Source organism: Melozone crissalis, unplaced genomic scaffold (genome assembly GCF_028551555.1).
Source record: "Melozone crissalis strain CALT ecotype California unplaced genomic scaffold, PUWL_Pcris_2 ptg000034l_1, whole genome shotgun sequence".
NCBI lineage: Eukaryota > Metazoa > Chordata > Aves > Passeriformes > Passerellidae > Melozone > Melozone crissalis.
This window is the reverse complement of record NW_026535812.1, coordinates 4,478,657-4,501,490: the sequence shown is the minus strand read 5'-3', so window position 1 is coordinate 4,501,490 and position 22,834 is coordinate 4,478,657. Positions and strand designations below refer to the sequence as shown.

Here is a 22,834-nt window from a genome sequence, read left to right as displayed (position 1 = left end):
CTGAGCCTCGGGATGGTTGTGCTGAGATTGGTCTGGCACAGCTGCCATGGTCGTAGCTCCTCCTGCAGGAAAAAGCTCCTGCTGAGCAGAGCTCCCTGCCCAGGGCCCTGCCTCGCAGAGAGACATTGGCTGGGTGGCAGCCTGAGGGTGACAGCCTGAGGGAGGCTGGCCAGGGGACTGATGAGCACCAGGGCTGTGGGCTGGGACACTGACACAGTCCCTGCCACAGCGAGCTGTGCTCTGCAGGCTCAGCCTGGACCACGAGCATCCCAGCGTGTCCTGAGGATGCCACAGGCACCCCACATCCACGTGGGTCGATATTCTGTTACCTGCTGCGTGTACCCACAGCACATTGCCTTGTGCCCAACCTCTGCCACATCCTGAAATGCAGGAACCTGCCCTCTGCCAGCTTTAGCAGAGCCATGAGTGGGTCCCTGGCCAGAGGAGCCTCTCGGTGAGCAAAGCTTTGGCTCGGGATGACAATAGGGGGGAGCACAGGGATGAGAATTCCCACCTGGCAGAAATGGCACCAGTGGCCGCTGCTGAAGACAGGGAGAGAGGCATGGGACCAGCAACATTGGCAGGTGAGAGCACACCTGCCCAGCAGCCGGATGGCGAGCACTGAGAGGAGCTGGGGGCAGATGAGTTTGCTCCGACATGGCTGATGGAAGCCGCAGCTAGCCCGGGGAGTGCTGCCCAGCCATCACCCACCAGAGCGATGACGACATATCAGATGGAGATGTCCCTGTTTTCTGGGGAGATTTGGGGCATGGCTGGGGCGGGGAGGGCACGCGTGGCCTCGGGGCTGCCGTGGGGCGAGGCTGCAAACAGCTGGCAGCGAGGGAATAATCCGCTTTCTGCGCTGCCTCTCAATTCCGGGCGCAGATGGGCAGGAGCGGCCGTGCCCCGGGCGGCGGCTCGGCGGACGGAGGAGCGAACTGACGGCACCGGGGGCCGGGGCCGCCCCTCGGAATTCAGCACCGGGGAGCAGCGCTAGCGGTGTCCGGCCCGGGGTACGGGGGTACCGGGGTACGGGGGTACCGGGCCGGTGCCGGTTGCCAGGCGACAGCGGCCCCGCCCCGCCCCGCCCCTGCGGCGGTTCCGCAGCTCCCGGGGCCGGGGGATGCGCTGACGTCACCGCTCCATCCCCGCGCGCGCCCTCCCGGTCCCCGCGTCCCCCTCCGGGCGGCGGCGGCCGCCAACCAGCGCGTGGGGCGGGGACCGCAGGGGCGGGGCCGCTGCCACCCGCACCGGCACCGACACCGGCACCGACACCGGCACCGGCACCGGCACCGCATCGCACCGCGCGGCTCGGCCTCATGCCGGCGCCCCCCGCCCACGGTTGACCGCCGCGCCCCTCCGAACGGGCCACGGCCCCGGCCGCGGGCATCACAGGTAGGGAGGGGCGGGCGGCACCGCGCAGCACCGCGCAGCACCGGGGCGATGGCCGCGGGGGGACACCGGGGCTGCTCGGCGGTGGCGGTGCCGCCCCTCGTGGCCTCGGCGGGCGGGAGCGGGATGCGCACCCCGAGGGTCCGGCGGGGCGGGGGGGCTGCGGCCGGGGGCCATTTTGCGGAGCCCCCCTCGATGCTCGGTATTGGGGTGTGGGGAAGCTGCCCTGGGGTCCCCAGCGCGGTGAGCCGCCCCATCATCTTCCAGAAGGATCCAGCCGGCGTGCGCGGGGGGGCTGCCCGCGGACGGGGAGACGCCTCTGGCGCCCCGGCCCCGGACAGGGTGCGAAGGGGAGGATGCCGTGGCGGGGGGCACAGGAGCCACCCCGGAGGCACCCCTGCTGTCCCCTGCGGGGCAGATGGCAGTGGCTGTGCGGCTGAGCCATCTTGCGTCATCACCATCCTGATGCTCCAGAGCCGAACAGCAGCGCTGCGGGGAGCGCTGGGTGTCCCGCCTGGGGCTCTCGCACGGCAAAGATGCTGCGGTGCCCAGGCTGTTCTTGGCCCCCAAGGACGAGCAGCCGCCGGTGACCTTGCGCTGTGGGGTGGCCGGACCAGGGCCGCCATGTCACTGCGGTGGCTGCTGGCTGTGGAAGGGGCCGGTCCGGGGTGCGGGGCTAGTGCAGAGCTCCGCGCTTGTCATCCAGGCTCGCAGGGAGCAGCCCCGCACCTGCCCCATTGTCTCACTCCTCTGTTGCCTTCTCCCCCTCCTTCTCCTCCTCCTCCCCCTCCCCTAGACCCTGCAGACCCCAGTGAGCCGGGCTCCTGCCTGCTCGGGTCCCATGCGACACCATCAGGGCTCGGGGGGGACCAGGGACCAGCCGAGCATCCTCTGTCCCACCCCAGAGGCAGGCACAGCCCCCGGAGCAGCCCCGAGCCGGTGGCCTCTGTGGCACTGGGGACAGAGAGGCAGCAGACAATCCCCCGGGTATGGCCAGGGGTGTGGTGGCTCTGCCATCTCGGCACGCTGCTGCTGCTGCTGCTGACCTCCATTTTGTCTGGGTGGTGGCAGCTGGCGCTGGCAAAGATGCTGCCAGCACCACCCTGCACCTCCCTGCAAGAGCTGCAGCCCCTCAAGGCCTGGCTGCTGTGGGGATCTGTTGTGCAGCCCCTCCCTGGCTGCCCTTGCCCGTGCCCAGCAGTGCCCCCAGAGCTCGCTGCCCTTTCTGTGCCCCTGTACCATGCTTTGGGCTGGCGTGGCTGGAAGAGAGGATGGAGGGAGCAGGGATGGGGGTGGGGTTACTCTGCAGCAGAGATGGGGAGCAGAACCCCTCATCCATGTCCTTACATTTGCTCCCTGTAACCTGAATCTGCGTGGGAATTCTCAGGGAGCTGCAAGCTCTGCCCTGGGGCTGTGTCCCCCATTGGGGTGGGCAGGAGGTGAGGGGCACGGGGCAGGGTGACGGGGGAGCTGGGCTGGCTTTCATCCGGGTGTGGGGGGATCTGTCCTTGTCCTGGGCTGTCCTCTGAGTTGCCTCCCTGCCTGCAGGTGCTGCTCTGGAGAAAACTGCACCGTCATGGCCCCCTGTGCTGTGTGGGGCGGGAGGTGGGTGAGGAGCCTGATGGTGCCATGTCATCCAGCAGCGTGTTCCTGCTGCCCTGGAGGCAGCACAGAGCCCCGTGGGCCCAGTCAGACCCAACAAAGGCTGCAAGGGCAGGGCTCACCACAGCAAAGCTGCTGAGAACACACCAGTGCAGCCCACGGGGCGTCCACCCTCGCCCTGGCTGGGGTGATGTGGGGCTGGATGGGAGCAGACAAAGGGAAACTCACCTTGGATCTCCCTGGCTGAGGCAGCTCCTCATCTGCTGGAGCTGGGGGACAGCAGCACAGCATCCTTTGGGGAAGAGCTTGCTGCTTGGTGGCACCTGGGGACAATGCTCCCTGTCCTGTTGGTCACCTCTCAGCAGGAGAGGCTGCCAGTTGGTAGCCCCTGCACTAAAGAGTGGTTTCATTAGCTAATCTCTGCCCAATTAATCTTGGCTGATCCAGTTAATCGTGGCTCTCCATGATTTGCTCCTCGCTGGGGGTGCCTGGTGTGTCACAGGGAGGGGCAGAGCCAGCAGGGTGCACGGGAAAGGGGGGAAAGATGGGAACTGGGGACAGGTCCAGATGTTCCCCTGGACCCAGGACGTGGCCATTCCTCTCTGCAGCCTCCCCTGTGAGCAGGGCAGCCCTGGGAGGCGGCAGGGAGGGAGCAGGGAGCAGGGCTGTGGTGCTGGCACCCTCCCAGCAGCGAAGGGCTGGCCCTGGCTTATCGAATTTCTCTCGATGGCAGCAGATTAAGCTGCTCTGGCTGCCCCCAGGCAGGGAGAGCTGGCCGGGCTGGAGCTGCCCACAGCTCGGGGGACCGCCTGGCCGTGCCCTGCCCTGCCCTGCCCACTGCAGCCCTGCCCCTCTCTCCCGTGGATGCCCTGTGATGCCAGGGCTGCCTCCCTGCAGCTGAGTGAGTCAGGGGAAGGAAAGGAGGGTGAGGAGCAGCTGGGCAGTGTCTGCTGGCGGTCCCCAAGGGCACAGGATGTCACCTGGGCTCCTTGGCTGGATGGAGCTGGAGAGCTGCAGAGGGGCAGAGGGAAGCAGGGCACTGCCCACCAAGGATGCTGAGGGAAATGGAGGGAGCAGAAAATGGAACTGGGACTCTGCAGCAGGGAATGCTGGCCAGGAGAGGAGCTCACATCACAGCCAGATGGGAATACACTGGGATGTAGCCTGTGATGGCAGGGAGAGAGAAAAGGTGCTGCTGGCCAGGAGGGAGGTTCTCACAGCCAGCATTGGTGGGGTGTGGGGTGTGGGGCTGAGCAGGCAGAAAAAGGCAAAGAAAGGAAAGCAGCATTAATTGAAGGCACACAGCAGGATGAGGCACACAGGAAAGTGTTCAAAGGAGAAACCAGAGTGTCTTTGTGGGCAGTGATGGGGCTGGAGTGGCTGGGAGTGGCACAGGGTGGGAGGGGACAAGAGCAGGGGCTGAGGTGGCCCAGGCAGGCAGCAGCGGGTCCTGGTGGGCTCACTGAGGGGTGTTGCTGTTCTGGGACTATGCAGGGACCTGAGCCACCTCTGGAGAGGCTGCAGAGCTGGGGAAGGGAGCTGCCTTGGCTCGGGAGCAGAGGGAAAGGTGTGGCATGGGCAGGTGTCAGGGGCAGCCTTGCCCCGGGGGTGGATCCATTGTCCTCGAGCGGTGCCACAGGGTGGAGCAGCTCCAGCTCTTGGCCCAGTGAAGATGCAGCCCTTCCACTTGGGAATACATCCAATCGTTTTCCTGGGAAAAACAACTCCTCCATTCCCCTTTGGCAAGCTCTGCTGGCTAATTTTTCCTTCCCCCAGCTGAGCAGGGAGGCGGAGGCCACTGGGAGGCAAAGCCCACTTGCTTGCTTAGGGACTCAAGGGTGGTGTTAAACACCTGCTTAAAATAATCCAAGCTCAGGAAAGCTGAGACCAAACGCTTGAACTGTGGGATTTATGGGTGTGATCACTGGCTGAGCACAGTGGGAGCTCCAGAGCCATCCCAGCAGGAAGATAAGAGGGGGGCTTGGGAATTCCAACAGAAGCAGCTTTGTCCTCTGCACGCTGTTGGACATGCCAGCTCACTTATAAAACAGGCAAAGGGTTTCTGAAAGGCAGTGCCAAGCTTGTAACACTTTCTTGATGCAAATTTTTCCGCCGTGTCCTTGGTTTCCTCTCACCCCCTTGGAAATCAAACCTCAGCTGTCAGACCTCAGGTAGTTTTAAAGCCATCCCCTTCTCTTGGGATACTTTCCATTCTGTGGATTTGGTTTTTTCTTCCCTCTCCCCCCACTTTTTCCACAAATTCTCCTGAATTTTTCATTTCCACTGTGGGAAAACACATCTCATGTTCAAGATCCCTCCTTCTGGTCATGGCCCATGTAACCAGAGCTGGTGCTCACTAACGATCTCATTTCTCTCCCTGATCTCCTTCCTCCCGGAGCAAACATCCTGCTGGCAAAACCCAGGCTTGGAAAGCATCAGGGAATTCACACCCAGCCTTGCAGCTGGGATGCCAGAGGAGCAACTCCTGCCCATTTTCTGAGGGGTCCTGTGCTCCATTTTCACCAGCAGGGAGGAGCCAAGGAGCAGGGAAAGGCAGGAGAAGGGATGGACGTTAGAAAGCAGGATTTGTGTCAGGTCCAAAAGCAATCAGAGGAAGGATCCCAGTACAATTTAGTGGGCAGTGGTCTTGAGTCTTAACTGCAGCTGAGGGAAGGTGGGAATGGCCTGCAGAGCACCGGTGCTGGGATGCACAACTGCTCTGGGAGTGTTGGCGAGTGGTTTGTTTTGTCTTGATGAGATTTGCAGTTAATTTTTCAGCAAAAGGACTGGAAACAGGATGGTAAACTGGGAGCTGGGGCTGAGTGCAATGGCCACTGGCTCCCCAGAAAGGGCTGCTGGTGCTGATGCTGCAGGTCTGCTCTGTGGGAGCTGAATGGGAGGCGCATGCCCAGCCACCGCCTCCGTTCCCAGTGGAATGCCATCGCTTCCCTGCCTCCCTCCCTGCTCTGTCCTGCTGCCCAGCCCTGCTCTGCTGGGCTTGAAGGGGAGGCAGCAGGCTCTGGTAACAGACAGGGACTTTTCCTGCAGGTTGGGGGGGATACCTATTTGATGGCATTGTCACCCTGGGGTGGAAAAGCTGCTCCTTGGGGTTGTGCTGATGCTGGCAGTGGCTGCTGTGGGTGCCCAGGGGGATGCAGGCTCCAACGCTGCCCTGGGGACTGAGATGAGCACTGGAGCCTCCATCCCTGAGCCCTGCAGGCTCCAGTGCTCCCCTGGGACTGAGCTGGGGGTCCTGACCTGAGGTATGACGGAGAGAAGGGATAAAATGAGGTACGGAACAAAACATCATCTTGGGGGCAGAGGCAGAGCCGCGTTCCCAGCAGGTTCCTTGCACAGGCCCTCCATCCATCCACGCAGCACAGGTGCAGATGTGGGTTGGCGTGCAGGTGATCCTGACCCCCTTTGCCTCCCGTTTCAGGCCAGGCAGCGCTCCGGGGCAGCGGCAGGCGGGCGGGGCCGGCGCCATGGCGGGAGCCTCGGTGAAGGTGGCGGTGCGGGTCCGGCCCTTCAACTCCCGGGAGATGAGCCGCGAGTCCAAGTGCATCATCCAGATGTCGGGAAGCACCACCAGTGAGTGCCCCGGGGCAGGAAGGGGGGTTTGGGTGCTGCTGGGAAGGAGCAGGGGTGGTGTGGCCGCAGCAGTCTGGGGGGATCGGTGTGAGGATGCCTGAAGCATCTCCAGTGGTTTGGAGGGGGAGATGTGGGAATGGGGTCAGCATTCCATGGGGAGATGCTGTTGGAATGGCAGTGGTGGGACCTACATGGCACTGAGCCCTTGGATTTTGGTGACAGTGAAAGAAAGGGGCAGTATTCCCCAGTAGGCAATGACAGAGGAATCACAGAATCACACAAATCCCTTTTTTCAGAAGGGATTTGTGTTAAAGGGAATTGTGTTAAAGGGAATCTAGAAGGGATTTGTGTTAAAGATGATCTTGTTCCAACCTTCCACTAGAGATCAGGCTCTTCCATCCTGGCCTTGAAGCTGTGTGTGTGCCAGCAGGTGTTTTTTGTCTGCCTGGCCAGGTACCACTCACTGTAGCCAGCCAGGACCATCCCCGCTCTCTGGGGCTCTTGGAGCTGCAGCAGCAGCATCAGGGAGGGATGGGAGGGGGGTTTGCCCAGGGAATGGTGTGCTCAGGGTGGGGAATGCAGCCTGGAGCCCTGGGGCTGTGTGTGCTGTCTGCAGCCCTTGCCCCTCTTTAGACGCCAGCAGGGTGTGGGACTGGCAGTGAAACCCCTCCTCTGTGGCTCTGGAAGCCTCCAGATGGGGCAGTGTCTAAAATAACTCGTGCCTGCGTCACCGGCGGTGGGTGACACGCTGGTGGAGCCACCCCCGCCCTGAGGCTGCCATGACAACCCTGCTGCTGGCAGGGGACAGCACCCAGGGGTGCAGGGGGACGCTGGGACCCCGCTGGCCACCCCAGGCCCGGGGGAAGGTCTGTGGGGCAGCATCTCTGGCCTCCTGTGGGGTTCTCATGGCTGGACAGGGATTCTCCACCTGTCATCATGGTGAGGGAGCCTCCTGTCCATGCAGGAGCTTCCCAGCTGCCCAGGGCAGGCAATGGGAGGGCAGATGTTCCCCATTCTGGTCCTGGGGGGGAACTGTTGTGCCTCAGTCCCAGCCAAGAGCGTCAGGCATGCCCCAGCTGCACCATGGCTGGGTTTGCTCAGAGCTGTGTGCCCCTGCTCACCCTGGCTGTGCCCCTAGCCCTGCAGCCCGTGCCTCTGCTCCAGGGAGGGCAGCAGGGCTGCAGGCAGGAGCCCTTTGCTGACAGGGAGGATTTTCTCCATGAATGGACAAACCACTGGCTAATCCTCTTGGCCAGGGGGCTGGGGAGCAAGTGTGGGGGGCTCTGCTGCTGCTGGGGCTGGGGGAGGCAGGAGGATGCCAGCAGAGCAGGGCTGTCTCAATCCCCCCAGCTCCTGGCAGAGAAGCCAAAGATAAACATATCTGAGATGAGTGAGAGTGAAGTTTTCCCCTTCCCAGGATTATTTGCAGACACCTTTGCCTGTGCAGGTTCTCCTGCCTCCATCGAGCCCCTGGGAGGCAGAGGGGCCCAGGGAGGGAAGGGATCTCAGCCTTTCTCTGCTGTCCTTTCACCTGCAAGCTCCCAGCTGCCACAGCTGCCCCCAGCCCTGCTGCTCTGTGCCTGTGGTGTCCTGCACCCTGTGGGCACCATCCTGGGCCCCTCTCCTGATGGCTCCCTCCAGGATGGTGTGGAGGAGACCCCTGGCTTTGATCCCAGTCGTGTTCTCTCTCTGGAGCTGTGCCTCTGCTGCCTTTAAACCCTGGTGATTATTTTCTCTGAGGTGGCTCTGGCCTTTCTCCTGCTTTGTGCCTGCCCACTCCTGCTGCTGCCTCTTCAGGGCAAGGCCAGGCACATCTCCAGAAGTTTTCCTCCTTTCTGCCCCCTTGTTTCTATGTTTGTCTTCACCTCCACACCCCTCCTTGCCTTTTCAATCCCAATAGCCCAGAGCATGATTTTTTTTTGCACAAGTCCTATAGGAAAGGAAAAACTCCACCAGCAGCATTTATCTGCCTGCAGGCAAATAAATGGGAACGGCAGGGGCATGGCAAGAGTGTGTCAGCTCAGGACAGGAGATGCCTGCCCTTGGGATGCTCCCCTGTGTCTCTGGTGTCCCATGCCAGCTGGAGCTGCAGCTGGGGTGCCTGGAGCCACGTGGTGCCATCCCCTGCCCTGTGCCCAGCATGGGCTGGCACTGGCATGCAGAACAGGCTCCTTGTGCTGCTCCATCCCTGCTCCACAACCCATCTTTGCTCCTGTTTGCACGGTCAGTGTCACTCTGCAGGGCAGGGACAGGCCTGGGGACCAGGTGGAGCTGCCAGGCTGAGCACCAGGGGCCACCAGAGATGCTCCATCCCACTTCTTGCACAGCTTCTTCTTCTTTTCACAATGCCCTCAGCACCACATCCAGGCATTGGCAGGGCTCAGGAACGGGCAGCCACCATGGCCTGCTCTGCCAGGGGAGGATTCCCAGTTGTTTCCCCCCAGCCCTTTCTCCTGGTGTTCAGCCTGCCTGGAATGCCCCAGGGCAGTGGGGCCAGGCTGCCTGCAGCAGGGGGGCAGGCAGGGAGCCCATGCCAGCCCCACTTTGGTGCCAGAGCTGGGCTTCTCTCCATGCCAGGGAGCATCTCAGCAGCACCACGCTGTGGTTTTGTGGCTGGGGCTGCATCCTACCCCACTTGCCACCCTTCCCCTGTCTGCCCGGGTTGTTCTCAGGTTAGAAGTGCTGGACCCTTCCCATGGGAGTGGAAGGTGTGTCCATTGTGGTGTTGGAGGAGGGGTTCAGAGCAGAAAGCATCTCTGTGTGTGACACTGCACATCTGGAAGCGCATCTGGCCACCAGAGACTCCCAGCAGTGAGCTGCCTTGTGCCTGGGGCTGGCCAGGAATGCCCAACTAGAATCAGGAGGGGTTTGAGCCCTGGCTGACTGAAGAGAAAGCTCAGGGTTTGTGGTTCCTCCATCCTTGGTGGTGGCAGGGAGCAGCTGGGGCAGTGAGCACGGGAGCTGTGCTGTGCAGGCCTCAATGTCACCTCAGTGTCACCCAACATGGCTGGTGGCTGCACCTCGTGATTGCCCGCTGGTCTGGGCTCCTTCTGATGCATCTGTTGTTTCAGAAATAAAACCACATGGTAAATGCTCTACAGGAGGAGAAAAAAAAACAACTCATGGCATGAGGAAGAGCAGTGATGCAGTCTCCAATTTCCATGGCAACATCCTTTTCATCAGGGGATGACAAAAGCAGACTCCTGTTTCCGCTGCTGGTGTGACACGAGGCATTATTCACTGCTGGGGCTGGGCACCTGCAGGGGAAGGAGCCAGAGGGGCTCTGGGGGAGCCCTGGCAGGGCTGCAGCTGCTCCCACCCCACAGGTGACACCATGGGGGCTTTGGGGACAGGGAGGCTGTGACCCTGCTGTGCCATGTGGGCTCCCATGGGCAGGTGCCTGTCGCAGACATCTTTTATGGAAAATCCTTTCCTTAGGATTTTTCCTCCTGAGAAGCTGAGAGGCCTCATGAACAAAATGTAAACAATGATTATTTGCTGCTGTGGAATGCAGCAGGTAGATTTTTGATTAGCTTATGTTAGATGTTTGTAATTAATGGCCAATCACAGCCCAGCTGGCTCAGACAGAGAGTCCAAGCCACAAACCTTTGTTATCATTCTTTCCTATTCTATTCTTAGCCAGCCTTCTGAGGAAATCCTTTCTTCTATTCTTTTAGTATAGTTTTAATGTATTATATATCATAAAATAATAAATCAAGCCTTCTGAAACATGGAGTCAGATCCTCATCTCTTCCCTCATCCTCAGACCCCTGTGAACACGGTCACACAGGTGCCACAGCAGGAGGGACCCTGGGGGAAGGAGTCATGTCCCCCTCTCTGTGTCCAGCAGGAGGGTTGGGCAAGGCTCTGCCCTGTTCCCTGGGCTCTGCTGGCCATGGCACCCACCTCCTCTGATTTCACAAGTGGGGTCTGGGGGTTCTGGGCCCACCTACAGAGCTGGAAGATTCCCAGTCCACCTTCTGTGACTGTGTTCACAGGGGTTTTCAGATGAGGGAAGAGATGAAGATCTGACTCCATGTTTCAGAAGGCTTGATTTATTATTTTATTATATATATTATATTAAAACTATACTAAAAGAATAGAAGAAAAGGTTTCATCTCAGAAAGCTAGCTGAGCTAAGAATATAAAAGAATTAATAACAAAAGTTTGTGGCTCGGACACTGTGTCCAAGCCACCTGACTGTGATTGGCCATTAATTGCAAACATCCTCATGAAACCAATCACAGATGCACCTGTTGCATCTCACAGCAGCAGATAATCATTGTTTACATTTTGTCTCTGAGGCCTCTCAGCTTCTCAAGAAGAAAAAATTCCAAGAAAAGGATTTTACATGAAAAGATGTCTGCGACAGCCTTCCAGCACTGTTTTGGACTGAAACCCATCACCCTTCATCCCTCCCACATGGAGAGGGAATAGGGGCGTGGGGCAGGGGTACCATGGGTGATTGGTGGCCTCAGGTTCCATCTGTTTGTCCCTAGCTATCCTGAACCCAAAACAGCCCAAAGAGACACCAAAAAGCTTCAGCTTTGACTATTCCTACTGGTCCCACACTACGGTAAGCACTGGGAGGGCTGAGCCCGCCTTGAAGGCTGGGCTGGGGAGGGTCAGGAGAGCCTCCTTACTAAATTTCTCTGTGTCCCCCTCCTCTGTGCAGCCTGCAGACATCAACTATGCATCCCAGAAGCAAGTGTACCGGGACATTGGCGAGGAGATGCTGCAGCATGCCTTTGAAGGCTACAACGTGTGCATCTTCGCCTACGGGCAGACGGGAGCTGGGAAGTCCTACACCATGATGGGCAAGCAGGAGAAGGACCAGCAGGGCATCATCCCGCAGGTATGCCTGGGGAAAACTGCCTCATCCCAAAGGGGTACCCAAAGGAAAAGCAGAGCTGGGAGGAAAGAGGGCTGTGACAGTGTTCACAGGGGTCTGAGGATGAGGGAAGAGATGAGGATCTGACTCCATGTTTCAGAAGGCTGATTTATTATTTTATGATATATATTATATTAAAACTATACTAAAAGAATAGAAGAAAGGATTTCATCAGAAGGCTGGCTAAGAATAGAATCAGAAGGAATGAATAACAAAGGCTTGTGGCTTGGACTCTCTGTCTGAGCCAGCTGGGCTGTGATTGGCCATTAATTACAAACATCTAACATAAGCTAATCAAAAATCTACCTGCTGCATTCCACAGCAGCAAATAATCATTGTTTACATTTTGTTCATGAGGCCTCTCAGCTTCTCAGGAGGAAAAATCCTAAGGAAAGGATTTTCCATGAAAGATGTCTGTGACAGAGGGCACCAGGGTGGGATTGAGGCTTTGCCAAGGTCTGATGTAGCACTGCTGTGACACTGAGCTGTCATGGCTCCACCAGGAGGGGCTCAAGGAGGGTCACCCAGGCTCTCCAAGGCTGGAAGGACTATGGTGTGGCCACACAAGGCCAGTGGATGTGAGCAACAGTGGCCCAAGAGCTGAACTGCTGACCAAGAGCTGGCCTGGCAGGACACAGCAGGGCTCTGGGGATGCTGATTCTTCCTGTCAGCATTGGGGAGCTCTGCCAGCTCCCCAGGAGCCATCCCAGCACTCACTGGCTGTTTCTGGGGGTGAAAAGGCAGAAACCCCAGTGTCTGGACCCCCAGGCAGGGGCAGTGGGGCTGAGCCTGGCTCTTGTGTCCGCAGCTGTGTGAGGATCTCTTCTCCCGCATCAATGACACCACCAATGACAACATGTCCTACTCTGTGGAGGTAGGCACCCCTCCCTCTGCCTGCCCAGCCCCTTCTGGCCTCCACAGGCTGTGCCAGTGCGCAGAGCCCTCTTTGGGGCCATCCTGCCAGCTCTGCCCGTGCCCTCTGCTCTAGGTGAGCTACATGGAGATCTACTGTGAGCGTGTGAGGGACCTGCTGAACCCCAAGAACAAGGGCAACCTGAGGGTGAGGGAGCATCCCCTGATGGGTCCATATGTTGAGGACCTTTCCAAGCTGGCTGTGACCTCCTACAATGACATCCAGGACCTCATGGACTCTGGGAACAAAGCCCGGTGAGTTGGAGAAGGAGGAGATGGGCAGGGTTTGGGAAGCTTGCAGTCACTTCTAGGAGGTCCTGCTTCACTCCCTGACTTTGCCAGTCCAGCTGCTCTGGAAGTGGCAATCCCTTCCCCACTGAGTGTTGGGTACCCCCACTTTCCCCTCACTTTCCTCCTGCTTTCCAAGGGCACTGGAGACAGCAGAAAAAAGCCTGAACCTGTGCACCTCTTCTCCCAGAGCCCTCTCTTGTCCTCTGTTCTTGCCTTTCCCTGTCCTGGCCCTGTCCCCAGCCACTGCAGTGTCCCTCACAGGGTGTCACAGCTCCCTGTCCTGCTCTCCCTGCAGCACAGTGGCTGCCACCAACATGAATGAGACCAGCAGCCGCTCCCACGCCGTGTTCAACATCATCTTCACGCAGAAGCGCCACGATGCCGAGACAGACATCACCACTGAGAAGGTGAGAGCAGGGCTAGAGACTCAGGGGAACCCTCAGGGATCCAGAGAGGACTTTTGTGTGCTTTTATCAGCACTTGGGGCATGGTGGTGCAGCCTGGTGGAGGGTTGGAGCAGGAGGGAGATGAGTGCCAGGCACATTCTGGGCTGGTGGTCCCTTGAGGGACTGACCCTTGTGCAGGGTATTTGGCAGCTTCAGCCCTGCCTGCAAGGGTATTAGCCCTGCTCCTGAGCAGCTCCTGCAGGGATGACCCTGCAGAGCCACTGCTGCCCTCAGAGCAGTGCCATCCTGCAAGGGGGTTTGGCTTCGTGCTGGGTTTGCTGTGCCCACAGGGCTGACAGCCTCCCCTCTGCCTGCAGGTCAGCAAAATCAGCTTGGTGGACCTGGCTGGCAGTGAGAGAGCTGATTCCACAGGTGCCAAGGGCACAAGGCTAAAGGTGAGAGCTGTCCTGAGGTCCCCTTCTGCTGGTGGGACACCATGGCCTCCTCCCTCATCCCCAAACCATCTCCTTCCCTTACCTGGTTCTTTGCCCACTGCACTGCCAAAATCCTGGATGGGATTGTGTTTGAAAGCTGCCCAGTGCCAGTTTCACCATCAGTCCCAGCTGGGGGGTGCTGGGTACCCAGTTAGACCAGCTCCTCTTTGCCCACACCATGCTGGATGTTCCTCACTTTCTCCTGGGCTGAAATGGAGCCTGAGTATTTTCCTCTTCTAACCAGGAAGGAGCAAACATCAACAAGTCCTTGACCACTCTGGGGAAAGTCATCTCTGCCCTGGCAGAAATGGTAGGTGGCTGGAGAGCAGACAAACATTGGCACTGGGGGAAAAATGGGCTCGGACCAGCAGGGCTGGGCTCAGCTTTGGGGGATGGAGCATCCCAGCTCCATGGGATGGGCTCAGCTTTGGGGGATGGAGCATCCCAGCTCCATGGGATGGGCTCAGCTTTGGGGGATGGAGCATCCCAGCTCCATGGAATGGGCTCAGCTTTGGGGGATGGAGCATCCCAGCTCCATGGGATGGGCTCAGCTTTGGGGGATGGAGCATCCCAGCTCCAAGGGATGGGCTCAGCTTTGAGGGATGGAGCATCCCAGCTCCAAGGGGTGGGCAGGCACATCCCAAGCTGTTCCTGCAGCTGGGACAAGCTGGGCAGGTGGAGATGCCACCTGCAAGGGGACCTGTGGTAATCTCTGAGGGCCAGGGATGTGTGGTGGGTGCCAAGGAAAAAAAGCAGCTTCCCTAAACATTGTCTCCATTTCCTTTGCAGGATTCAGGGCCCAACAAGGTGGGTGCCCAGGCTGGATGGGGAGGGGGTGTTGGTTTGGAGCACAGTGGGAGTGGGTGGGAGTGGGTGGCAGGGTGGTTTGGGAGTGAAACTGTGCCTGGACTTGAGCCATCTTTTCCTCATTCCTCCTCCTCCCTCTGGGGCTCTCAGCAGCCAGCCTTAAGCAACCCTCCCAGCTCAGGGCATTTCACAGGCAGGACCTGTGGACCTGGGCAAAGATGCCCAAGGTTTCCATCCTGTTCCAAGTCCCCATGGCTGGGGACCAGCTGTCACCTTCCCTTTGAGGGGAGCAGGCAGCCTGACAGCCCTTCCCTTGGCTCTCCCAGAACAAAAAGAAGAAGAAGACAGATTTCATCCCGTACAGAGACTCGGTGCTGACCTGGCTGCTGCGGGAGAACCTGGGTGAGGACAGCTGGGGGTGTGCTCTGCAAAGGGCATGGCAGGGCATGGCAAGGGGCACAGGGACCAGCATCTCCCTCATTGTCTGTCTCTCTGGGTAGGAGGCAACTCCAGAACTGCCATGGTGGCTGCTCTCAGTCCTGCTGACATCAACTACGATGAGACCCTCAGCACCCTCAGGTAGGAAGAAGTGCCCTTGTCCTCCCTGCAGTGAGCAGGGACAGGGGAGGCTGAGGCCCAGGCACTGCCACATGCTGTCCCAACTCTGTGGCGTCCCTGCCTGGGGGTGTAGTGTGGAGGGAGCCTGCAACCCCAGACAAAAACCCAAAGGGTTGTCCCAACACTGGGATCCTCCTTGCTGGAGGGGCTCTGCAACACTATTGCTTGTCCAGCAGCTGGGATTTTGCCCTTGTTCTTGTGCTAAGACCCTGCCCCTGTTCTCAGTGTTGTTTAAGACCCTGCCCCTGTTTTTGTGTTGTTCAACACCCTGTCCCTGTTCTTCTGTTGTTCAAGACCTTGCCCCTGTTGTGCTGTTCAAGACCCTGCCCCTGTTCCTCAGTGTTGTTCAAGATCCTGCCCGTTTTTGTTCTGTTCAAGACCCTTCCTTGATCTTGTGTTGTTCGAGACCCTGCCCCTGTTTTTGTGTTGTTCAAGACCCTGCCCCTGTTCTTGCATTGCTCAAGACCCTGCCCCTGTTCTCAGTGTTGCTCAAGCCCCTGCCCTGTTCCCCAGGTACGCTGACCGTGCCAAGCAGATCCGCTGCAATGCTGTCATCAATGAGGACCCCAACAACAAGCTCATCAGGGAGCTGAAGGATGAGGTGGCTCGTCTGCGTGACCTGCTCTACGCCCAGGGCCTCGGGGACATCATTGACAGTAGGTACCAGGGGTGCTCTCTGCCCTGGCTCCAGGCAGAGATGGGCTGATGTCCCCACAGGCTCCCTGCACCCTGCTGCCCTGCCCCACAGCAGCACCAGTGCTGCCCCTGTGAGCCCCTGCACAGCCCCCAGCCCCTCCTGTGGCAGGGGGAGCTGCTTTCTGCCTGCCAAACCTTCCCTTCTTCCCTTCCACCCACCATCTTCAGCGTCCAGCACCCAGCAGAGGTGCCAGGAAGGCGTCACTGGGACTGCACGTGGCCATGGGCTCCCCTCCCTGTGCTGTCTGATACCCCACTGAGATGAACCCCCCCTTGTTCTGTTCTCTCTTCTGTTCTCTCTGTCTCACCCCCCTCCCTGCCCTCTCTTTCTCTCTTAGCCCACCCTGCTGCAGGAGGATCCAAATGTGTGTATTCCCCATCACTGGTACTCTCTGTTGCTTCCCAGCTTTTTGGAGATCTGGGCTGTGCCCAGGGGCACCCGGGCAGCATAGGGAGAGCTCCTGCAGCCAGCCCCTGCTGCTGGGGTGCTGTGTGCCTGCAGGCTGCCCATCCTCAGGGAGCTGGCACAGGGCATGGTGCCGGAGTGCTGGTTAGCACCTGGGCTTGGGCTAGTGCTGAAGGGACCAGTGTCCTCCCAGCTGGCCATGCCAAGGGCCCAGGCCACGCGGGGACTCCTCCTTCATGCTGTTGTGATGTTTCCTGTTGCTGCTGCTGCTGCTGCCCTGCTGCTGCTGGTGTCTCACTGGGGCTGGAGCCTGGCACGGCCTCGGGCGGGATGGAATGGTGCTCTACTGGTGGATTGGTGGGTGGTGGTGGCCAGGAGGCTTTGGCCTGTGGATAAGCACTATGGCCCTGTTCCACCCTGGGTCAGGCAGTGCAGCCAGGCCATGGCAAACCTGCTGAGGAGCCAGGGCTCTGCTTGTGCCCTCCTGGCTAATGGAGATGGGTGACTACTCCTGCACCTGCTGACCTGTGCCCTGCCTGCCTCTTGCACACTGCTCTGAGAACCAGTAACTCCTCAGGGCTGGAGGAGCATCTCCCCCCAGAGCTGACTCCTGAGGTGCCAGCTGGCAAGCACCCCTGCCTGTAGTGCTGGCTTCATTCTCTGGCTGCCTGGCCAAGGTGCTGCTCCAGCAGGCCATGGGCTTCCTTTGAGCAGACCCTCTGGGGGAATCCTGCTGCTCCTCCTGCCCTGTCTACCTGACCCTTTGTAGGGCACAGGGCCACCCCCTCTCATCCCCTTCCCTTCTCTGCTCTCAGATCTGGCTAATCTGGAGCATCTGGGCAGGGAAAACCATACAGGGTGTGTGAGATGGAGAGGATGCCAGAGGCAGTGGCACGTACATGGGGAGGACATTTGATCCCAGACCTGATGGATGCAGGACCTGAGGTTGCAAAAAAGTGTCCCTGGGAGCCCAGGATGGTGCTTCCAGCATCTGCCTCACCCAACAGCCCTGTGTCCCTGCAGGGCTGCCCGGGCTGGGGAGGAGAGTGCCTGCCCTGCCCTGTTGCTGTCTGTGCTGCTCTGCTGCTGCCTGTGCCTTTTCCTGTAATTCCTGCCTTTTTTCTCGACGCACCGGCCACTCTTTTTTTTTTCCCAACAGCTTTTCTTGTCTCTGTCTCTCTCTGTCACCCTGTCTGTGTGTCTTTCCCCGGCCCTCCCCTCCTTCCGCGCCCCTAGATGTGTCGGACCTTGAGAACAATAATGATGCTGGAGGGGCAGAGCTGAGCCAGCGCCATGACAATCTCTCCACAGTGACCAACGCCATCGCTGGCATCAGCCCCTCCTCCTCCCTCTCTGCCCTGTCCAGCCGCGCTGCCTCGGTCGCCAGCCTGCACGAGCGCATCATGTTTGCCCCGGGCAGCGAGGAGGCAATCGAGAGGCTCAAGGTAAGAGGCTGCTGCCTTTCCTTTTCCTTTTCCTTTTCCTTTTCCTTTTCCTTTTCCTTTTCCTTTTCCTTTTCCTTTTCCTTTTCTCCTCTTCCTTTCCCTTTCCCTTTCCCTTTTCCTTTTTCCCTTTTTCCCTTTTTCCCTTCCCTTTTCTTTCCCCCTTTCCCCCTTTCCCCCTTTCCCCCTTTTCTCTTTCTTTCCCCTTTCTTTCCCCTTTCCCCCTTTTTCCTTTTTTCCCCTTTCTCCCTTTGCCCCTTCCCCCTTTCCCCTTTCTTTCCCCTTTCTTTCCCCTTTCTTTCCCCTTTCTTTCCCCTTTCTTTCCCCTTTCTTTCCCCTTTCTTTCCCCTTTCTTTCCCCCTTTCCCCTTTCTTTCCCCCTTTCCCCTTTCTTTCCCCCTTTCCCCTTTCTTTCTCCCTTTCCCCCTTTCCCCTTTTTTCCCCCCTTTCCCTCTTTCCCCTTTCTTTCCCCTTTCTTTCCCCTTTCTTTCCCCTTTCTTTCCCCCTTTCCCCTTTCTTTCCCCCTTCTTTCCCCTTTCTTTCCCCCTTTCCCCCTTTCTTTCCCCCTTTCTTTCCCCTCTCTTTCCTCTTTCTCCTTTCCATGCCCTGCAACTTGCAGACGGGGTTCAGTGTTTTCTGGAGCCCTATGAAGTGTGATCCTCATGGAAAGCAATACCCTGATGTGCCCTTGCAGAGAGGACAGACCTAGAGCTCACCCACCCTGAGGGTTTGGGTGTTGTAGGGTCCTCCTGGTGCCGCCTTGGAGCTGTGGCACAGGTGCTTTGGGCTTGGGATGGGCAGAGTGCTCCTGGTCCTGCACGGTGCAGCAGTGGGCTGGCAGCAAGGCAGTGGAGAGGGTGCTGTCTGTGCCTCACTCTTTGGGGATGGGGCTGATGGAAAGATGGGGGTGAAATGTGCTGCAGCTTGTGCAAACAAGCCTGAAGCTGGGCCTGGTGTCCCACTGGAGCGCACTGGGCACAGTGGGCAGGAGTGCTGCCCCAGGATGGTGTCACCAAGCCCTGTTAACCCCCCTGGCAGGAGACAGAGAAGATCATTGCAGAGCTGAACGAGACGTGGGAGGAGAAGCTGCGCAGGACAGAAGCGATCCGGATGGAGAGGTGGGTGGGCTGGGGGGCAGGATGGCAGGATGGCAGGGCACAGTGGCATTCCTTGGGCACTTTGTTGGAGCACTTGGGTTCCTGGGACAGCCAAACAGTTTGGATGTCCAGCTGGAGCCTGGGTTGCCCCCTGGGGACCCCAGTACCCACCATGTCAGCCTGCACAGAGATGGGCTGCTCTGAAAAACCCACCTGGATTGTGATGAGAGCTGTGGCAAGCCCTGCATTACAATCCATGGGACAAACCAAGGGCTTCCATCCTGGGGGTGCATGGAGTTTTGACAGACACTTCTTTCTCTTGCTCCTTCAGGGAAGCATTGCTGGCCGAAATGGGGGTGGCCATGAGGGAGGATGGAGGCACCTTGGGTGTATTTTCTCCTAAAAAGGTAGGATCATCCTATTCTCTTCTTCCTGGGCACTGGTTTGTACCTCTGCAGCTCCCTTCTGATCCACTCTGTCACAGCTGGCCAGCCCCATGTACTTCACTGGCCTTTTCTTGGTTCTGAAACCTATGGGGGAAATCCCAGCGCTGAGCCTGCTGGGCACAAACATGGGTACAAATATGTGGGTAAATGTCCACCCCCACTGCTGGCATGCTGTGCCCCTTCATGAGGGGATTTGCTGATGATCACTCTCTTGGACTTCAGTGTTAACTCATAAAAATTCATACTTTCAGATATTTAAAATTGCTGTCCCTGAAGTCCTTGCTAAGAAATGTGGGTGGGCAAATATTCCATCTCTTTATTGCTTGTAGCATTTGGCTTGGCCAAACCTCTTAAGTGTGTGTGTCCTCAGCTCAGGTGGTGATAAAGACTTCACAGCCTTCCTCTTACGTGGCCAATCTGACTTTTAGGATGAACTTGTGCACTGTTGTCTTTGTTTCTTGTCCCAGCTGCTGCCTGTTAGGAGCCCAGACCTTTGGGTAGGAAGCGTGGGGGTTTATTCCCCAAAGCAGGTTGGTCTTGGAGGTGGGGCATTGCTGTGGTGGTCTTGGTGCCTCCTTGCTCTTCAGCTGTCTGGCAGGTGGAAACTCTTCTGACTTCTCCAGTGGCTGGTGAGGAAATTTAGTGTTGATAGTGGGCAAATCCAGTTTGTTATGGGCACTGCACTTTGCTGTCCTGCTGTGTGCCATGGCTGGGGTGGTCACAGCTCCAGGAGCTCAGTGGAAGGTCACCACCAGCTTTACAAATCTGGACAAAAACTCCCAGTGAAGGAGGTCTCAAGCCCCCCAGGGCTGTATGTCTGTCCAGTGGGGCCAGAGATTAAATGTTGCAGCCAACTTCTGCCAGCCACCATGGAGAAGAGCCCACCTTTCCTTGACTTCCAGCTCTGCTGCCCTGTTTGCAGTGAGTTTCTGCTGCCAGCCAAGGCTTGTGGCACCATGGTGAGGGGCCCTCTCTGCATGCTGGGTCTCAGCAGGCTGATAAGGTGTTCCTTACAGCCCATTCTATCTGATAAACTCAGAACTTCTCCCACTGTTCCCTGAAGGTGTAATCCCAGCAGCTAAGCTGGCTCTGGCCTGAGAGGTCTGTGGCTGGGGGAGAAATTTTCCTCCTACCAAGAACAAAGTGGTTTGTGACCCAGAGCAGGAAAGGGCTGTGAGGGACTGTTGGGAAGAAAACCAGAAAGTGAAATTCAGCCTGCAGGTCGGGCTTCAGGTCTGCACTGCTTTTGGGTGAACCTCTGGGACCTGCTCTTTTTGAATGCATCATCTGGTGCACAATCAGTGGAGGAAAATGGGCACTTTTAATTCCTTTTTGACCTGGCAGAGGGCAGGGTTAGATCAAGTATTGAGAGGAAATTCTTCCCTGAGATTGTGATTAGGCCCTGGCACAGGGTGCCCAGAGAAGCTGTGGGTGCCCCTTTCCTGGAATTGTCCAAGATCAGGTTGGATGGGGTTTGGAACAACCTGGTCTAATGGAAGATGTCCCTACCCATGGAAAGGGGGGTGAAATGAGATATGGTTTTATGTCCCTTCCAACCAAAACCATTCCACGATTCTATACTATGGAATTATATTCTCACAGTGAGAATATAGTGAGAATATCGCACAAGTGAGAAGGGTCCTGCCCCTGGAGACTCTGAGCCATATCAAGGAAAGTTTTGGCTTTGTGTTGGGCCTGTTTGGAACATGAATTTTCAAAGGAAGCCAGAGGAAGGGTAGCTAGGACTCATCCATGTCAGGAGGAGAGCAAGAAAGGTTGTGGAAGCAGGGATCCTCATGGCAGCCTCTCTGTGCAGCCCCTGGAAAAGACTGGACGTGTCACTCTGAAGATGCAGAGGGCAGGAGAGGCTGTGCAGGGCAGCCTGCAGTGCTGCTGAGCTCCCTCCTTGCTGCAGAGCCCCCTCAGTGCCCGGGCAGGCAGGGCACTCAGGGATGGCTCCGTGTTTGTCCCTCCCAGACACCGCACCTGGTCAACCTGAACGAGGATCCGCTCATGTCCGAGTGTCTGCTCTACTACATCAAGGATGGCATAACAAGGTGAGGGCCAGGCCCCTCCAAGGATGGAGGGGTGGGAGCACTGTCCCTGTCTCAGTGCCTGACTTCCCCAGGTGGGCAGGGGGTGACAGCTGTCCCCAGGCTGGGCACTGTTCCCGGGCCAGCCCCAAAGCGCAAATCCCCAAGATTTCGGTCCTGCAGTGCACCAAGGGTTGCTCCTGTCAGCTCCAAGGATGGGGCTGGGGGGAAACTCAGGATGGGGTGCTCTGAGGGAGGATTGAGCTGGATTTTCCTGCAGGGTTGGCCGGGAAGATGCTGAGAAGAGGCAGGACATCGTTCTCAGCGGGCACTTCATTAAGGAAGAGCACTGCCTGTTCCGCAGTGACACCAAATCTGGTGGTGAAGGTACTGCTTGTCTGGAGGGGCTTCCCTGCCCTGGGGACCCATCCTTCTGCATCTCCTCAGCCCCTATCCCCAGATTAATGTCCTGCCCTCCTCAAACCAGTTGGGCTTTACTGCATGGCTGCTCCATGCTTCCAGACGAGCTACATCCCTCCTGGCTGGGAGGGGAGCTCGCACAAGGCATGTGGGAAGGAAGCAAGGTGAGGAGATCTGTGAGGGTGTTCACAGGGGTTCTTGGATGAGAGAAGAGACAAAGGATCTGACTCTATGTTTCAGAAGGTTTGATTTATTATTTTATATATTATATTAAAACTGTACTAAAAGAATAGAAGAAAAGGTTTCATCAGAAGCCTGGCTAAGCTAAGAATAGAATCAGCAAGAATGATAACAAAGGCTTGCGGCTCGGGCTCTGTGTCCAAGCCAGCTGACTGTGATTGGCCATTAATTACAAACAACCACATGAGACCAATCACTGATGCACCTGTTGCATTCCACAGCAGCAGATAACCATTGTTTGCATTTTGTTCCTGAGGCTTTTCAGCTTCTCAGGAGGAAAAATCCTAAGAAAAGGATTTTTCATGAAAAGATGTCTGCGACAGAGATCAGGGCAGGATGGCTGAGCAGACTGTACATCATTCCCCCTCTCAAGATGTGGAGCAGAATCCACTCCCCAAAATGGCAGGAACCTGGGTGTGAAGGGGCTGTGGGAGATGAGCCTGGGGAAGCTCTGGATTCCTCCCACATGCAGTCTCCAGCTGCCTTTATTCCTTGGGACTGCTCTGATTAACATCAGGTTGGCTGAGTCCTGTCAGCTGCCCACAGGGTGGGTGCTGCTGGTGGGTACCAAATGTGGCTGGGGTGGCTCTCCCTCCCTGAGGCTGCTGGAGCAGGGGAGCAGCACGTGCAGGATTCATCCTTGTGCTTCCACTCTGTCTCCACAGTGATAGTGACCCTGGAGCCCTGTGAAGGTGCTGACACCTACGTGAACGGCAAAAAGGTGACGGAGCCCAGCATCCTGCGCTCAGGTGGGTCCCGGGGCTGGCAGGCCAGAGCTGCTCCAACCCCCCTTCCTCCCTGCCCTGGGGGCCCTGCACATCGAACCCACACCTTTCCCCGTGCCCATGGCTGCAGGAAACCGCATCATCATGGGCAAGAGCCACGTGTTCCGCTTCAACCACCCCGAGCAGGCTCGGCAGGAGCGCGAGCGGACCCCGTGCGCAGAGACGCCCGCGGAGCCCGTGGACTGGGCCTTTGCCCAGAGAGAGCTGCTGGAGAAGCAGGGCATCGACATGAAACAGGAGATGGAGCAGCGGTGAGAGCACGGCCTGAGGGGCTGGGGAGCTGGGA

General features: G+C 58.1%; 1 protein-coding gene across 19 annotated transcripts in view; it reads left to right on the top strand.

The window, feature by feature from the left end:
• Positions 1-1,341: 1,341 nt before the first annotated feature.
• Positions 1,342-22,834, top strand: part of KIF1A (kinesin family member 1A) — a 42,971-nt gene continuing 21,478 nt past the window's right edge. For 4 of the 19 annotated variants that reach the window (XM_054282480.1, XM_054282481.1, XM_054282479.1 and 1 more), the window contains exons 1-21: positions 1,342-1,395; positions 6,434-6,585; positions 11,085-11,161; positions 11,261-11,440; positions 12,285-12,350; positions 12,465-12,643; positions 12,975-13,086; positions 13,443-13,520; positions 13,804-13,869; positions 14,349-14,366; positions 14,693-14,768; positions 14,867-14,945; positions 15,498-15,640; positions 16,019-16,045; positions 17,323-17,531; positions 18,566-18,645; positions 18,956-19,031; positions 21,048-21,127; positions 21,384-21,490; positions 22,429-22,512; positions 22,619-22,799. In XM_054282480.1, coding sequence (XP_054138455.1) covers positions 6,480-6,585; positions 11,085-11,161; positions 11,261-11,440; positions 12,285-12,350; positions 12,465-12,643; positions 12,975-13,086; positions 13,443-13,520; positions 13,804-13,869; positions 14,349-14,366; positions 14,693-14,768; positions 14,867-14,945; positions 15,498-15,640; positions 16,019-16,045; positions 17,323-17,531; positions 18,566-18,645; positions 18,956-19,031; positions 21,048-21,127; positions 21,384-21,490; positions 22,429-22,512; positions 22,619-22,799 — 2,024 coding nt within the window. In that variant the 5' untranslated portion in view covers positions 1,342-1,395; positions 6,434-6,479. The remainder of the gene's footprint in view (positions 1,396-6,433; positions 6,586-11,084; positions 11,162-11,260; positions 11,441-12,284; positions 12,351-12,464; positions 12,644-12,974; positions 13,087-13,442; positions 13,521-13,803; positions 13,870-14,348; positions 14,367-14,692; positions 14,769-14,866; positions 14,946-15,497; positions 15,641-16,018; positions 16,046-17,322; positions 17,532-18,565; positions 18,646-18,955; positions 19,032-21,047; positions 21,128-21,383; positions 21,491-22,428; positions 22,513-22,618; positions 22,800-22,834) is intronic. The other 15 variants (XM_054282498.1, XM_054282485.1, XM_054282487.1 and 12 more) reach the window with 5 other exon arrangements.